The sequence below is a fragment of the Pseudophryne corroboree genome, chromosome 10 (genome assembly GCF_028390025.1).
Source record: "Pseudophryne corroboree isolate aPseCor3 chromosome 10, aPseCor3.hap2, whole genome shotgun sequence".
Classification (NCBI taxonomy): Eukaryota; Metazoa; Chordata; class Amphibia; order Anura; family Myobatrachidae; genus Pseudophryne; species Pseudophryne corroboree.
In genome coordinates, this window is record NC_086453.1 from 245,106,324 (window position 1) to 245,122,870 (window position 16,547).

At 46.9% G+C, this 16,547-nt stretch overlaps 1 protein-coding gene across 6 annotated transcripts in view; it reads left to right on the plus strand.

Moving 5' to 3' along the window:
* Positions 1-16,547, plus strand: part of TTC12 (tetratricopeptide repeat domain 12) — a 344,406-nt gene that overhangs the window by 202,761 nt on the left and 125,098 nt on the right. For all 6 annotated transcript variants that reach the window (XM_063943179.1, XM_063943178.1, XM_063943181.1 and 3 more), the window contains 3 exons: positions 475-544; positions 1,647-1,735; positions 2,157-2,325. In XM_063943179.1, coding sequence (XP_063799249.1) covers positions 475-544; positions 1,647-1,735; positions 2,157-2,325 — 328 coding nt within the window. The remainder of the gene's footprint in view (positions 1-474; positions 545-1,646; positions 1,736-2,156; positions 2,326-16,547) is intronic.

The window sequence follows — 16,547 nt, forward strand, 5'->3', positions numbered from 1 at the left end:
ACTCACACAGCGACCTCGGTGCAAATTTTAGGACTAAAAATAATATTGTGAGGTGTGAGGTATTCAGAATAGACTGAAAATGAGTGTAAATTATGGTTTTTGAGGTTAATAATACTTTGGGATCAAAATGACCCCCAAATTCTATGATTTAAGCTGTTTTTTAGTGTTTTTTGAAAAAAACACCCGAATCCAAAACACACCCGAATCCGACAAAAAAAATTCGGTGAGGTTTTGCCAAAACGCGTTCGAACCCAAAACACGGCCGCGGAACCGAACCCAAAACCAAAACACAAAACCCGAAAAATTTCAGGCGCTCATCTCTAGTAAATGTGGTCCAATCCGTATATGTCATAATTGAATTTGGTTTCCCTTCCCCAACCATTAGTTTATTCCTCTCTCTACTGTACGTGATATTTCTCTGTAATTGCGTCAGGTTAATAGGTGTAATTAATAACCTTGTTTATGTCTATTTAGGTACAACGCAAACTGTATTCAGAACAAATTCTGGATTCAATGTCATAGGCGACAACACAGTAATAAACAGGTACATTTGCAACAAATAATCATTTTATCAGAACTGTTTCCACATCCCAAATCAGGAGATTTATAGGTTCTCAAACTGCTTTTGTATGGGAAGGTCTGGAGATGGCATTAGCTACCAGGACCAAGCTTGGTAATTTCGGCAAAAAAGCAGGTACCATACAAATTTATGGGGGATTGCAGCAGATATCTCCGAATTGTCATTTTTTATTACTAGTGTTGACTAAAATGTTGTCTTTACTAAAGGTATTACCAGTGGTGGATTGGGATGGAAAACCAGCCCAGGAAATTTATGGAAGCAGCCCTAATGGGGGTGTGGTCTGATGAGGGGGTGGGGTCTGTTGAGGGTGACAGGATCCCTCCTCATTGGTGCTGATTGTATGCAATTGCGGCCTTCCTTGTGTCTTTTGCTGCAGAGCAGGGGCAGATTAGGAACTAAAGTGGCCCTGTAAAATTTTGAAGAAGTGGCCCAACATGGGTAGCACAAGAGATATAACATACCATGTAGCCGTGGCAGCATCACTGGAGTGCAGAGTTTCTGTATTGCAGAGATGGAATAACAGAATAAATGGGGACCATGCAGTGTACTGAGTGCAGTGGGCTGCCTGTCGTGTGGGGGATGGGGCCACATGACAACACACAACAGGCCCCACAGACATGTTAGCCTACCAGGAATCTTCCTGGTGAACCCTATGGCCAATCTGCCCCTGGGTATTACACAAAAAGAAAAGAAAAATCAAGAAAAGAAGCAATGCTATTACAAACACTCAAGATTAATAGTAACTGAAAAAAATCAATTCAGCTTAGGTACAAAAATAATAGTTGCATTCAACAAAAATAAATGCACACAACTATAAATCAACCATAAAAAAAGAAAAATGCCAGTACCAGCAGTTAAAAAATATGTTATAAAAGAAGGTTCAAATGCAACATGTATCACAATATGATACAATAGTCAAATAGACAAATTACGGTACATACAGTAGTTACAGACAAATTGAACACATTTAACTCAGATTAGTCTGAATGTGCATACAAACAAGAAATAAAGTATAAAAATTCAATTTAAAAATAATAGGTATGTACTAATGGTATGTCTCCTTCAGATCTTTGATCTCTAAACAAGCTGATCCGATGGATGTAGATCTCTGTTTGTCTGTTCTGACGTTATGGCAAGCAGTCTGCACTGGGAATGGTAATTTGTACTTTGTTCCTTCATTGCTGCCTTATTCTTATATAAAGACCAGTTATTACTAAAATGTTGTCCTTATCCACTAACAACCTAGGATATTACTTATCGTTATAAAGGCATTAATGAGCCACACAATTTTTTTACATTAATTTAAGAAAAAGTGAGAGATATTATGTGAAGACTTTGGCAAGTCCTGTAGTAGTGTATCCCATCATGCCTATTGATAATGAATAGACAGGAAGGGGTACATTTAATAAACTATGACTTGCTTTGCCTTTCAAATTACTGCCACTTTAAAACATTGCACATACTAGCTGGAAAGTTGCCAATGCCTGCAAGTTGCAGGTTATTATATAAACCCCAAAGTCATTTATGATAGTCCTTCAATGAAGAAGTATCCTAATGTCATGTATTATTCCTTTAGAAGAGAACCAGCGCCTGTTTATCAGCCACCCTAATGTGACCCAGCAGCTCCTTGCACTGCTGTCCTCAGATGTCCCTGATGTGCAGAGCAAAACACTGGATCTTCTAAGTATATATTCCATGACAGAGGAAGGAAGATCTTTACTTGTGAAACATCTACACCCATCTAGGTATGTTCATGTTTTCCATGTACTCTTTTAACATAACATTAGATACTTGGAATAGATGTACAGTGAACCAAGGAGATAATGGGGGTGATTAAGAGATCGGTCGCAAGTGGCCTATATTTTCTGTTCTGTGCATGCACTGGAGCTGCACTGCGCATGAGCAGTGATTCTCTCATGCAGCTTGATTGACAGGCTGCAGGCATTTTGGGGCAGTGACGGGGAGTGTTGTCCCAAATGGAGGCACGTTGTTGCTGTTTTGGGTGGATACCGATGCAAGCGACTGCGTCTTCGGATGCAGATTCACTGGCTTTGGCAGCTTAGTTGCAGTGGACATTCTGAGCAACCTTAGGTTTACTCTGATGTCCGATGTTCCCCATGATGTTCCCAATGTTGATCCAATGCTGCATCTTTGGATGCATGCAGCGGATCTGAGAAGCTGTCGTTGAATGTCTCATTATAAAAGACTGCTCCTGCAGCATTTGCAGAACTTCTCATATCGGCTGCTACCAAATACCCAGCACCAATCCCTCGGTCCTCTCCTCTGAATCTGGCCCAATGCAGCAGATGTAGAGCTGAGCACAAGTCAGTTTTGTGGAAGCAGCTTACTGTATTATATTGTATGCTGAACATCCTCCAAAGCCAAGGATACAGAATAAGAATCGGCTTTATTGGCCAGGTGTACTTGCCTATACTAGGACTTTGTCTTCTGTTTGCTATACATCAGCCAAGTAGGTAACAGATAAGCAGGTGTAGGGCAAGTAAAGTCAGACAGATAGGTATACCGTAGGGACACAAGTGAGTTACATGTACATCTAGTCAGTCCAATGTTCAGGAGTTCAGCAGGCGGACCGCTTGGGGAAAGAAACTTTTGAGGCTTCTGGTGGACCCGGCGGGGATTGCCCTGTAACGCCTACCTGAAGGAAGCAAGTTAAACATGCTGTGGCCGGGGTGTAGCTGGTCCTTTACTATCTTTGTTGCCTGCTTTTTAGCTCTGAACAGGTACAGGTCCTGGACTGTGGGAAGGTCGGCCCCGATTATCTTCTCTGCGGATCTGACCACCTTTTGAAGCCTGCATGTGTCCCTCGCGCTGGTGGGGCCGTACCATACCAATATCGAGGAGCACAGTACCGATTCCACAATCGCAGAGTAGAAGAGGAGCAGAAGCTTCTGTGGGATGTGGAACTTCCTTAGTTGCCTGAGGAAGAACAATGTCTGCTGCACTTTCCCGACAATAACGTCAGCGCTGGACCCCCATTTAAGGTCCCAGCAGATTGTGGTTCCTAGGAACTTGAAGGAGTCTACTAGCGATACCACACTGTCAGCAGTCGTTAGCGGAGGTGCACTAGCTGACTTCTTCCTGAAGTCCACTATCATCTCGACAGTTTTGAGGGGGTTGAGCTCAAGGTTGTTATGGCTGCACCACTGGGCCAACCGGTCTACTTCCCGTCTATAGGCTGATTCATTCCCGTCCTTGATGAGGCCGATGATGGTGGTGTCATCGGCGAACTTGATGATCTTTACCAATTGCGCCTCTGAGGTGCAGTCATTTGTGTAGAGGGAGAAGAGCAGGGGTGAGAGAACACAGCCCTGAGGTGCCCCTTTACTAATGGACCACACTTGAGAGGTGAATTCCCCTACTTTCACCACCTGTGTCCTATCTGTCAGGAAGTCTACTATCCAGGAACCGGTAGCTCCTGGGACCCCTAGGCGAAGTAATTTGGGGTGGAGGATGCTGGGGATGATTGTATTGAAGGCCAAGCTGAAATCGACAAACAGGACCCTTGCGTAGGTACCAGGAATGTCTAGGTGCTGTAGAATGTAGTGCAGGCCCAGGTTGACTGCATCCTCGACACACCAATTTGATCGATAGGCGAACTGTAAGGGATCCAGTTGGGGGCCAGTCACAGTTTTCAGGTGATTCAAAACCAGACACTCTAACTTTTTCATGACCACAGACGTCAGTGCTATTGGCCTGTAGTTGTTCAGGTTCGTGATAGAGGGTTTCTTGGGGACCAGGACGATAGTGGATCTTTTGAGGCAGGAAGGGACTTTCTGTATCTCCAGCAATTTGTTGAAGATCTTGGTGAATATGTGGGCGAGCGGACCCGCACATGGTCTCAGGGCAGATGGTGACACTCCGTCAGGACTAGGGAAGCCAATCCTGGGCCATTTTTTCAATCGGGATTGAAAAATGTCCAATCCCGGGATTCCCGGGATACCCGAGATTGGCTTATAGCTATGTGGCCGCCCCCTCGCCCCACCCCGCCTGCCCTGCACACATAACTCACCATATACCGGGGGCGGGCGGGGAACATCCTTTGATCGCTGCTGGCGGCTCCCAGCAGCGGCTGACGGCACAGCATGACCTCTCACACTGCTCTGGGGAGCTGGAAGAAGGAAGCTGGGCAGCGTCTGAGCGTCCTGTGGACGCTCAACGCTGATACCTCAATCCCGGGATTGGCCACCATAGTCAGGACCCAGAGCTTTTGTGGGTTTGGCCCTTTTAAACAGTGCCTCCACCTCTTCTTGGGCGACTTGCAGTGCCTGGAGTTGGCCGTAAGTGTTCGGGGCATCGTAGAGGTGATTGTTTGGGTCGCAGGGGACTTCTTTTGCGAACCTGCCAAAAAGTGGTTCAGCTCGTCTGCTAGGTCTTGGTGCATGGTGGTGGACTTTGATGTTTTCTTGTAATTGGTTATGGATTGCATTCCTTTCCATACAGAGATGGGGTCATTGGTGGAGAGATCGTTTGTCAGCTTGTCTGAGAACCGCTTTTTTTTGCTAGCCTGATTTCTTTAGGCAGAAAGTTCCTAGTTCGGTTGTATAGTGCTCTGTCACCACTGCTATAGGCCTCCTCTTTGGCCCGACAAAGTTGCCTGAGCTGGGCGTTGAACCAGGGGTTGTCGTTGTTGTAAATGATTTAAGTCTTGGTAGATACACCCATGTCCTCACAGTAGCTGATGTAGGATGTGACAGTATCTGTCAGGTCGTTCAGTTCGGTTGCCGAAGCTTCGAAGACCCCCCATTCCGTGCAGTCGAAGCAGGCCTGGAGCTTCATCTTAGCCTCGTTAATCCATTTCTTAACGGTCTTGACGACAGGCTTAACCGCTCTCAGCTTCTGTGTATAGGTAGGGAGTAGGTGGATGTGGCAGTGGTCAGATAGGCCGAGTGCAGCACGCGTGATAGACCGGAGTGTAGACTTGAGGGTAGTGTAGCAGTGGTCAAGGGTGCACCCTTCCCTAGTGGGACACATGACTTGTTGTTTATACTTAAGTAGCTCCTTGCTCAGTTTAGTTCTGTTGCAGTCGCCCAGCACTATAAGCAGAGAGTCTGGGTGTTTTTGTTCTATATTGGATATGCATGCGGCAAGGTGGTGCAGGGCTTCGTTCGCGCAGGCGAGGGGGGGGGGGTGTACACTCCCACAAGGACAATTGAGGCAAATTCCGGGGGGGAATAGAAGGGGTTGCAGTTGATACTTAGTATCTCCAGGTGAGGGCTACATGATTTGCCTAGGATCGTGACATTGGTGCACCATCTGTCATTGATGCCACCACCCTTCATTTTTCCTGAGAGAACCTTGGAGCGATCAGCCCTGAAAAGATGAAGCCTGGCAGAGACATCGGGTTGTCCGCAATATGGTCGTCCAGCCACGTTTCCGTAAAGCAGAGTATGGACAACCCTGTAATGCCTGACCCTGCGCTACCCAGAAGGAGGGACAGTTCATCGAACTTGATTGCCAGTGAGCACACGTTCCAGAGCAGGATCACGGGAAGTGCAGACCGGTGCCCTTGCCGCCGTCACCTCACTAGGGCGCCTGCGCTACAGCCTCTCCTCTGAGCCCAGGTCCTTCTACTAGGGACGACATGAGGGCCTCCGTCATCCTCTTTCCGGTGCCGCCGATCCGCCCGCCAGTCGCTGCCCATGCTGCAGGGGGCCACGGCCGCTCGGTCATCCACTTTGGCGTCCAAAACGTCTGCATCCTTGACACACAGGACAGCGGGGTCTGCAATGGCCGCTGATCCACCCACCGAGAGGCCCGAACGTGGGTTAAGCACCGCGGGAGCGCTCCAACTTAGGAGGGCTACCCTGCTGTATTTGGTCACCGGTGGGGTAGACAAGGGCAGGGGAAAACAAGGGGAAACAGGTATTTTGGCTGAGCTGCATAGCTCCGAGGCAGCCAACTGTGGCGCCATACAGCACACAGCTGCAGGCGATACTGGGTCATACGCAACATTGTCATTCCTTCACTTGTGGCTAAGCAGTAGTGGGGCTGTCGCAGATAGGCTAAGTTCAGAGAGGGCACGTTGACAGCTACAGTATGCAGAGTTGTCCATACATGTGGACATGCCTGTTTTCATACTTATGGTTTGCCCCAAGTATACGGTTGGTGTCCGTGTTTACTGACAGTGATTACAGCTATGAAACAAAGCTTACATATATAGAGAGCTGACCGCAGGGGGTGTGTGGATTAACAGATTGACAATTAAAAGGTCAACAGTCAACAGGTCGACACCATATCTTCTACAGTCAAATGGTCTTCAGGTACAGAAGGTCGACAGGATCAAAAGGTCGACATAAAAAGGCCGACATATGTTTTTAATTTATTTTTCGGTGTTATTTTGTATGTTTAACCATATATGTATATGTACTATTTAGTAGAAACGTGTCCCCTCCCGGCATAGCTTTGCTCGCCACGGTTCGTAACTAAAGGTAATAGTTTGTGACATGGATAATAAATTCAGCAAAAGTTTTAAAAAACACAAAAAACACCTAAAAAACATGTGTCAACCATATGTGTGTCGACCATTGCCACGTCGACCTTTTGAACCTGGCAACCTAATGTACCTGTTGACCTTTTATACTGTTATCTTTTACATGTTGACCTTTTGACCCTGTCAACCTTTTGTACCTGTCGACCTATTTACCATCGATCTATCATCCACCACCCACGCAGGGATGTACACAACTCCAGACAAGGGCAAATATAAGCATTTATCTGCATTCATACAATTTTAGTTGACCTTCATTCATCTTCGATTATAAAACCAATATTTTCCCAGATTACTACATTCAGTAATATGGACTAAGGGGGTAATTCCAAGTTGATCGCAGCAGGAATTTTGTTAGCAGTTGGGCAAAACCATGGGGTATATTTACTAAAATTCATATTTTTCTGAATCAGGTTAAAGTTCAAACACGAATGACATCGAATGTGTGAATTTGCAACTTTTTCAATTCTGTACGCCTCATTTACTATGCTGTCGTATTCTGCATTTTCGTTTTTTCCGATGTCGATGTAATTTGTATTTTCGGCCAGTGTTTTACGGGAGTGAATAGTAAAACACTGCCGAAATTAACACAATGAATCTCGGCCAGATCTGTGAGATCCATGCAGGGCTTCATTGTGCACCTTTAAAAAAAAATTAAAGTATTAAAAATCAAGAAAATATTTGCGTGGGGTCCCCCTCCTAAGAATAAACAGCCTTGGGCTCTTTGAGCCGGTCATGGCTGTAAAAATATGGGGAAAAAATTGACAGGGGTTCCCCATATTTTAACAACCAGCACTGGGCTCTGCGCCTGGTCCTGGTGCAAAAAATACGGGGGACAAAAAGCGTAGGGGTCCCCCGTATTTTTTGAACCAGCACCGGGCTCCACTAGTCAGAGAGATAATGCCACAGCCGGGGGACACTTTTATATAGGTCCCTGCGGCCCTGGCATTAAATCACTAACTAGTCACCCCTGGCCGGGGTACCCTGGAGGAGTGGGAACCCCTTAAATCAAGGGGTCCCCCCTCCAGCCACCCAAGGGCCAGGGGTGATGCCCGAGGCTGTCCCCCCCATCCAAGGGCGGCGGATGGGGGGCTGATAGCCATTGTGTTAAAAAAAAGAATATAGTTTTTTGTAGCAGTACTACAAGTCCCAGCAAGCCTCCCCCGCAAGCTGGTACTTGGAGAACCACAAGTACCAGCATGCGGGGGGGGGACGGGCCCGCTGGTACCTGTAGTTCTACTACAAAAAAAATCCCCCCCAAAAAATACACAGACACCATGAAAGTATAACTTTATTACATACATGCACACTTACATTCATACACACTTACCTATGTTGACACGAAGAGTCAGTCCCCTTCTCCACGTAGAATCCCGGGATACCTGTAAATAAAATTATACTTACAAAAAATCCTGTGTAGATTGGTCCTCTTCTTATAAATTATAATCCAGGCACTTGGCAAAACAATAAAACGTATTACCCAAACCACGCACTGAAAGGGGATCCATGTTTACACATGGATCCCCTTTCCCCGACTGCCGGGACACCCCGTGACTCCTGTCAAAGAGGGTCCCTTCAGCCAATCAGGGAGCGCCACGTCATGGCACTCTCCTGATTGGCTGTGCGCTCCTGAGCTGTCAGTCAGGCAGCGCAAGGCAGAGATACAATGTAGCGCAGAGGTTCTCAAACTCGGTCCTCGGGGGCACACACAGTGCATGTTTTGCAGGTCTCCTCACAGAATCGCAAGTGAAATAATTAGCTCCACCTGTGGACCTTTTAAAATGTGTCAGTGAGTAATTAATACACCTGTGCACCTGCTGGGTTACCTGCAAAACATGCACTGTGTTTGAGAACCTCTGATGTAGCGCATAGGCGCTACATTGTATCCAAAGGTGGGAACTTTGCGGTCAGCGGTAGATCGCGAGGTTATGTGAGGTCACCCTTGTGGTCTACCGCTGACCGCAAAGTTCCCGCCATTGGATACAATGTAGCGCCTATGCGCTACATTGTATCTCTGCCGTGCGCTGCCTGACTGACAGCTCAGGAGCGCACAGCATATCAGGAGAGTGCCATGACATGGCACTCCCTGATTGGCTGAAGGGACCCTCTTTGACAGAGGTCATGGGGGGTCCCGGCAGTCGGGGAAAGGGGATCCATGTGTAAACATGGATCCCCTTTCACTGCGTGGTTCGGGTAATGCGTGTTATTGTTTTGCCAATTCCCTGGATTATAATTTATAAGAAGAGGACCGATCTACACAGGATTTTTTGTAAGTATAATTTTATTTACAGGTACCCCAGGATTCTACGTGGAGAAGGGGACCGACTCTTCGTGTCAACATAGGTAAGTATGTATGAATGTAAGTGTGCTTGTATGTAATAAAGTTATACTTTCACGGTGTCTGTGTATTGTTTTTTGGGGGGTATTTTTTGTAGTAGAGCTACAGGTACCAGCAGGCCCATTCCTCCCCCGCATGCTGGTACTTATAGTTCTCCAAGTACCAGCTTGCGGGGGAGGCTTGCTGGGACTTGTAGTACTGCTACAAAAAACAATATTCTTTTTTTTAACACTATGGCTATCAGCCCCCCATCCGCCGCCCTTTGATGGGGGGGACAGCCTCAGGCCCCTTGATTTAAGGGCTTCCCACTCCTCCAGGGTACCCCGGCCACGGGTGACTAGTTAGTGATTTAATGCCAGGGCCACAGGGACCAAGATAAAAGTGTTCCCCAGCTGTGGCATTATCTTTCTGACTAGTGGAGGCCGGTGCTGGTTCAAAAAATACGGGGGACCCCTACGCTTTTTGTCCCCGTATTTTTTGCACCAGGACCAGGCGCAGAGCCCGGTGCTGGTTGTTAAAATATGGGGTAACCCCTGTCAATTTTTCCCCCATATTTTTACAACCAGGACCAGCTCAAAGAGCCAGAGGCTGGTTATGCTTGGGAGGGGGGACCCCACGCAAATTTTTTTTCAACTTTTTAACACTTTCCCACCCCTTCCCACTGATAAACATGTACGGATCTCATAGATCCGTGCATGACTAAAGGAACACGGTAAAAAAAAAAGCAGGTCAGTTTTAAAACTGCTTTTTTTTACGATTTGTATTTTTTCACGGCAGTGTTTGGCTATTGCTGGCAGTGTTTGTGAATTTGAATTTTTTGTAAATTACTGAGTTCTCTGCCTAAACAGCCGCGTTTGACCGATGGTGTATTCATTCGTATTTTTTATCTTTGACTCTTTGACACTTTGATGAAAAAACATCAAATCGGTCAAAATCGGGAGCTTAGTAAATATACCCCCATGTGCACTGCAGGGGAGGCAGATATAAGATGTGCAGAAAGAGTTAGATTTGGGTGGGTTATTTTGTTTCTGTGCAGGGTAAACACTGGCTGCTTTATTTTTACACTGCAAATTAGATTGCAGATTGAACACACCCCACCCAAATCTAACTCTCTCTGCAAATGTTATATCTGCCTCCCCTGCAGTGCACATGGTTTTGCCCAATTGCTAAAAAATGTCCTGTTGCGATCAACTTGGAATTACCCCCATGGTTTTGCCCAACTGCTAACAAAATTCCTGCTGCAATCAACTTGGAATTACCCCATATGCGGAGAACTACTAAAGTGCGGTCTTGTATGTAGTTAGCAAACTGCCACACATCAACTGCGGTTGTCAGAGCCAAATCACAGGATTAACTATCCAGAAGCTTGGAACATGAAAACTCAGATCGCATCCGAAGTAGGGTGGTTTGCAGACTCCTAAACCATATTTGCTTTAGGGGGATGCAGTCATGGGATCCCAACAGTCACCATGCCGACGCTGCAGCAAGCGACCGGCATTCTGTTGCCGGGTCCCAGGGACGGTATGCTGACCGCCTGGATCCCAACCCGCTTTAGGCACTGCTATATGGTAAGAGTGGATGTTATTTGTCTGTGTAGCGTGTGAGTAGTGTAACTTGTTTCAAAGACCCGGTGAGTGCCATCCAGGCAGGCTCAGTTGTTTTTAGCACATTGACAGATAAAAATAAAAGAATCCCTACAACAGACAGAACGCAATAACATTAGTAGGGAGCAATTGAATGAGAGCTCTCAGCCAGATGGGGGGGAGGGCATACTTGCTCACAGGGGTGGAATTAGGGGTGAGGGTGCCCCTAGGCACAACAGTAATGCCCCCCCCCCCCTCCAACTTGCCTAATTTTATTATTGTCATTGGTTATGAGCCCTCATATGATGATAGCTAGTTTAATAGAATAAGTAAAGGAGTTACTGTACTATGACTTATTTTTATTTTTGATGATGTATATAGTACATATTTACTAAATAGGACAGCTTACATTTACAATCCAATGAAGTTGGCATATGGTACAGTACAGTGGGAATATTTGCAGTTACTGGTACATTTCTGGCTGACAGTACTAACACAAGCATCCAAGTGCCGCCCCCAAACAAGTGCCACCTCAGGCATGTGACTCACGTGCCTGATGGGAAATTCACCACTGCTTGCTCACACTTCCTGAATTTCCAGTAGGCTCCTGATTTTTGGTGATCTCTCTCATATACCTGAGAATGCACCAGGCTCACGGATTCTGGCCAATTCCCTAGTGGTTTCTTTTGCAGCGCTTTCTCTGAGCACATGGAAAAACAACCTTCAATAAAGGTGAGTACAGACAAGGCATGAAAACAACATACATCTGTATAGAAAATATAAAGGAGTAAGGTAATACATGTTGGTATTTATTTTATGTACAGTACAATAATATCTACACACAACTGAACTATGTTTTACAAGTTTATTCTCTGCCATAAATAAACCTCACACCTGCATATGCTTACAGAGAAAGCAAGGTAGGGGTTTTGGTACGCATGGTACGCTGCTCCATTATAGCATGGTACGCTGCTCCATCAACGTTCGCATTCTGAAGTTCTCTGCAGTGTGCGCACGCGCAGAAACCGCACTGCGCGTGTGCTCACAGTGAGATGCAACGTCATGGGGCGGGAGGGGGCATTGCGTGGCGTTTTAGAGGAGTGGTCTTGACAACGCAGGCGTAATGTGGACCATTTGTGGGGCGAGCCGCAGCTGCTGCATGCCATCACACGCAGCTGCTGCGAACCGAAACATGGCATGTTGCCGTCTGTCTTTGCAGCTAGGCTGCATAGGCCGAGGGCAACCCTAAATATGTGAGAGCATTGCGGTCTTGCGATTTTCTTGCATGTTTGCAGGAGGGGGGGAGGGGGCAGGAGCCAGCATGTGGGGCACACTTGCTATGTGCTGGGCATCCCCCCGCATGTCAGAGTAAAGGGTTGTAGATGTGCAATTTTTCGACATCTACGACCCATGCTGAATTAGGCCCTTTCTTTGTTAAATAAGCTGCGTTTTCTCACACCCTGCGATCAGGTCCGAACTGCACATGCGTATGCACCGCAATGCGAAGGTGTGACGGACCGCAGCAATAGGGTTTGGTGCATAGCGACGGTATGGTGTGAAAAAAGTGATTGCACAGGCGATCGCAAGGATATTGACAGGAAGAGGGCGTTTGTGGGTGGCAACTGACCGTTTTCAGGGAGTGTCTGGAAAAACGCAGGCGTGTCCAAGCGTCGGAAGGGCGGGTGTCTGAAGTCAAATCCAGTCCCGGTCAGGCTGATGTGATCGCAGCGGCTGAGTTAGTCCTGGGCTGCGCAGAGACTGCACAAAATCAGTTTGTGCAGCTCTGCTACACATGCGATCGCACACTTGCACAGCTAAAATACACTCCCCCAGTAGGCAGCGACTATCTGATCACAGGGCTGCAAAAATCGCTGCCCAGCGATCAGATCTGAATTAGGCCCTGTATTAGCCAGTTAAGTGAATAATTCTTAATTTCAAAAACAAAGCTGGGCAGTATTTGTTCACTAAAAGTAGCCACTGTTTTCCCTGCATGCAACATAAATAAATGTATTTGCACCTCTTACATTGCAGCATGGTATGTCCAGGAGCAAATTGCCCCTTTTTACAATTTGGCGCCCAACTCTGAAAATTGGTGCACACATGTTTAGTCTGGCTCACAAGGGTACGGGGAATAGCCTGGGTGGGCACCAGTGCCTGAGGGCCTAACCCCTAATCTCTGAATCAGATTCCAGACTGTGCACTTGAATTATATATTAAGGGCTGGCATCAGAAATCATGTTGCCTTCCTGGGCTGATGGTGACTTCAGTCTTTATTCACTATTCATGTAGATCACATGGTCCAGAAAACACCTGTTTGCATAGAAATATTACCAATGACATTGTCATATAGCAGAGATTCAACCAGATAGTACATAGAAACAGAAGTTTTGGTACAGGGCAAGATGTGAACTTCCCTAATCAAACAATTTTATATTATTCAACTGTATTTGCTAATTTGGTACACTTTGTACTAGTAATGTTTCTTTAGAATGAGGATTACTGTATCCTGCCAGTTGTGGATAATCTCCAACCACTTCCGCTCAGTTTTCTTCAGCCTCACCCCTCCACCTATTTGTGTCTCTTCAGCCCCCAGGGTGTCTCTCCAGTCCCACAATGTCTCTCCAGGCTCACAAGGTGTCTCTAGTCCCCACAGTGCTTTTCTAGCCCCTACAGTGTCTATTCACCCCCCACAGTGTCTCTCAACCCCAGCCACCACAGTCACTTGACTAGCTGATTCTCTTCCTGGTGCTGTTCCTCTGCTCTGCCTTTCAGTGGTGATGCTGCATGACATCAAGTCAACACAAATAAGCCCAAATTACATGATTGTAGCAGCTTTTATAAAAATATAAAATAAATCCAGAGCCAAAATCAAAACATTTGAGGGTGGTTTTGTACAAAACAAAAAACAAAATATTGGGTTCCACGCACATCTCTAATTTACATGCAACTCTGAATCAGGCCCATAGTGCTGTGCTTTAATATTATTTGTTTTTTTCTTCTTGCAAACAATTTATTTATTAATTGTGGTTAGTTTTAACCAATAGTCTTTAGTAGGTTGAGGCGCATAGGTGGTAGTTTTACATTAGCTACTTTTAGCTATTCTTAGTAAGATCTGCCCTTGTTTTTTCTTTTTGCTAGGTCTCGTGGCAACTTAGGGGGTCATTCCAACCTGTTCACACGCAACAGTTCTTTGCTGCGGTGCGAACAGGTCGGAACTGCGCATGCACGGTGGGCACAATGCGCACGCGCACCGTTGCCGGGCAGTGGCTACAATAAAGAAGAAAGTGATCGCTAGCGCGATCACAAGAAGGTTGACAGCGGGGAGGCATTCCGGGGCGTCTACTCACCGTATTCTGGGCGTGGAGATCCGAACGCAGGCGTGTCCAGGCGTTTGGAGGGCGGATGTCTGACATCAATCCCGGGACCTTCGTCGCTGGATCCGTCGCACAGGGTAAGTAAGTCTGACCCTGGTCTTGTTTTGCAGGAAGCTTGTTTAGCATAGCAGGGCTGCACAAGTGATCGCAGCCCTGCTAGGCTAAAATACACTCCCACATAGGCGCGCTAGTTGATCGCACAAGCAGCAAAAAGTTGCTACGTGCGATCAACTCGGAATGACCACATAAGTGTTGCCAGCCAGTTAAAGTGGGACTGCAGTATTATGGTTCTGCTCTCCTTCTGGTAATGGTGTTGCTAATACCATACTGCTGGACCAAATGAACCATCCCATCAAGTTGTATAGCAGTAGGAGATGTAGCCCTGGTAACAGTGACTTTTTGAGCAGGCTTTTGCTTCTCCCCCCATATTATTCCTTCTCTAAATACATATACAGTTGGGTCCACGGTTATCTTGACTAGTTTGCTGCGCCTAGGCACATCATGACTTTTTAGCATAAACCCTTCATCTATTGTTCTCAGCTGCAATATAATACAGAGAACAATACAGCAGGGGATTAAGTATGACTGGCCAGTCTCAGTTAATCCTATTAATGGTCAAGATAAACGTGGACCCATCTGTAATATTTGCTTTGGGACTGGAAACAGCTGTTACCTAACCGAGACCCTCTTTAACGTATCCCCAACACATACTGTATGATAGTTGTACTGAGGTATTTGCACAATATACAGTAAAGCAGGGGTGGGGAACCTTTTTTCTACCGAGGGCCATTTGGATATTTATAAAATCCTTCGGGGGCCATACAAGTCTGCCCCCGTGCGCGCCAAAAAAATGGGTGTGGCCAGTTAAAATGGGACGTGATACACATATGCCCCCAATAGTGCAGTTCCAGATCCACAATTGCTCCCACAGTGCCAGGTCTACAAATGCCCCTCACAGTGCCAGGTATACAGATGCCCCCACAGTGCCAGGTATACAAATGCCCCTCACAGTGCCAGGTATACAGATGTCCCCACAGTGCCAGGTATACAGATGCCCCCACAGTGCCAGGTATACAAATGCCCCCACAGTGCCAGGTATACAAATGCCCCTCATAGTGCCAGGTATGCAGATGTCCCCACAGTGCCAGGTATACAGATGCCCCTCACAGTGCCAGGTATACAGATGCCCCCACAGTGCCAGGTATACAAATGCCCCTCACAGTGCCAGGTATACAGATGTCCCCACAGTGCCAGGTATACAAATGCCCCTCACAGTGCCAGGTATACAGATGTCCCCACAGTGCCAGGTATACAGATGCCCCTCACAGTGCCAGGTATACAGATGCCCCTCACAGTGCCAGGTATACAGATGCCCCCACAGTGCCAGGTATACAGATGCCCCCACAGTGCCAGGCATACAGATGCCCCTCACAGTGCCAGGTATACAGATGCCCCCCCCCGTGCTGCTTACCATTCCTTTCGGTGGGAACACGGAGGAGAGCGCGGCTATGTTGGGCGGCGGCGTGTAGGACTTGAAACCAGCCGCCGGTTCGAGAGCCAATCAGAGCTCGCGGACCGGCAGCTGCGGCTCCTGATTGGCTGCCGGTCCGCGAGCTCTGATTGGCTCACTAACCGGCGGCTGGTTTCAAGTCCTACACGCCGCCGCAGCCGCCCGACATTAGCCGCGCTCTCCTCCGTGTGGTGACAGCTGAAACACGCTGCCGCCAGACTGAGCGGCAGCGTGTCTCACTGAGAGGAGCGGGTGGGCCACACCAAACGGCTTTGCGGGCCTTATACAGCCCGCGGGCCGGAGGTTCCCCACCCCTGCAGTAAAGGATAGTTGCATTCACTTTATGTTTTTACCATTAGTTATACTTCGTCTGTCACCACTTTTACAGGTTGGGATAGGACCAATTTTAACAGTCCCAATTATATCTGTTTATTTTGGTAATAAGTGTGTCTACCTGATTTATGAAAGAGGACCGAAGCCAAGATTGGTCAGCCTTTAAGGTGTTTAATCACAGTCATTGTTTTTAGGCAAGCTATGAAAGGCCGGTCGTCCAGCATGCCAACCATAACTTATACTGTCTAAAAAATACAAATAAGTATAATAAAGTCACAAATATGTGAGTGTTATTGCTAAGACTTTGATATGTATCTAACA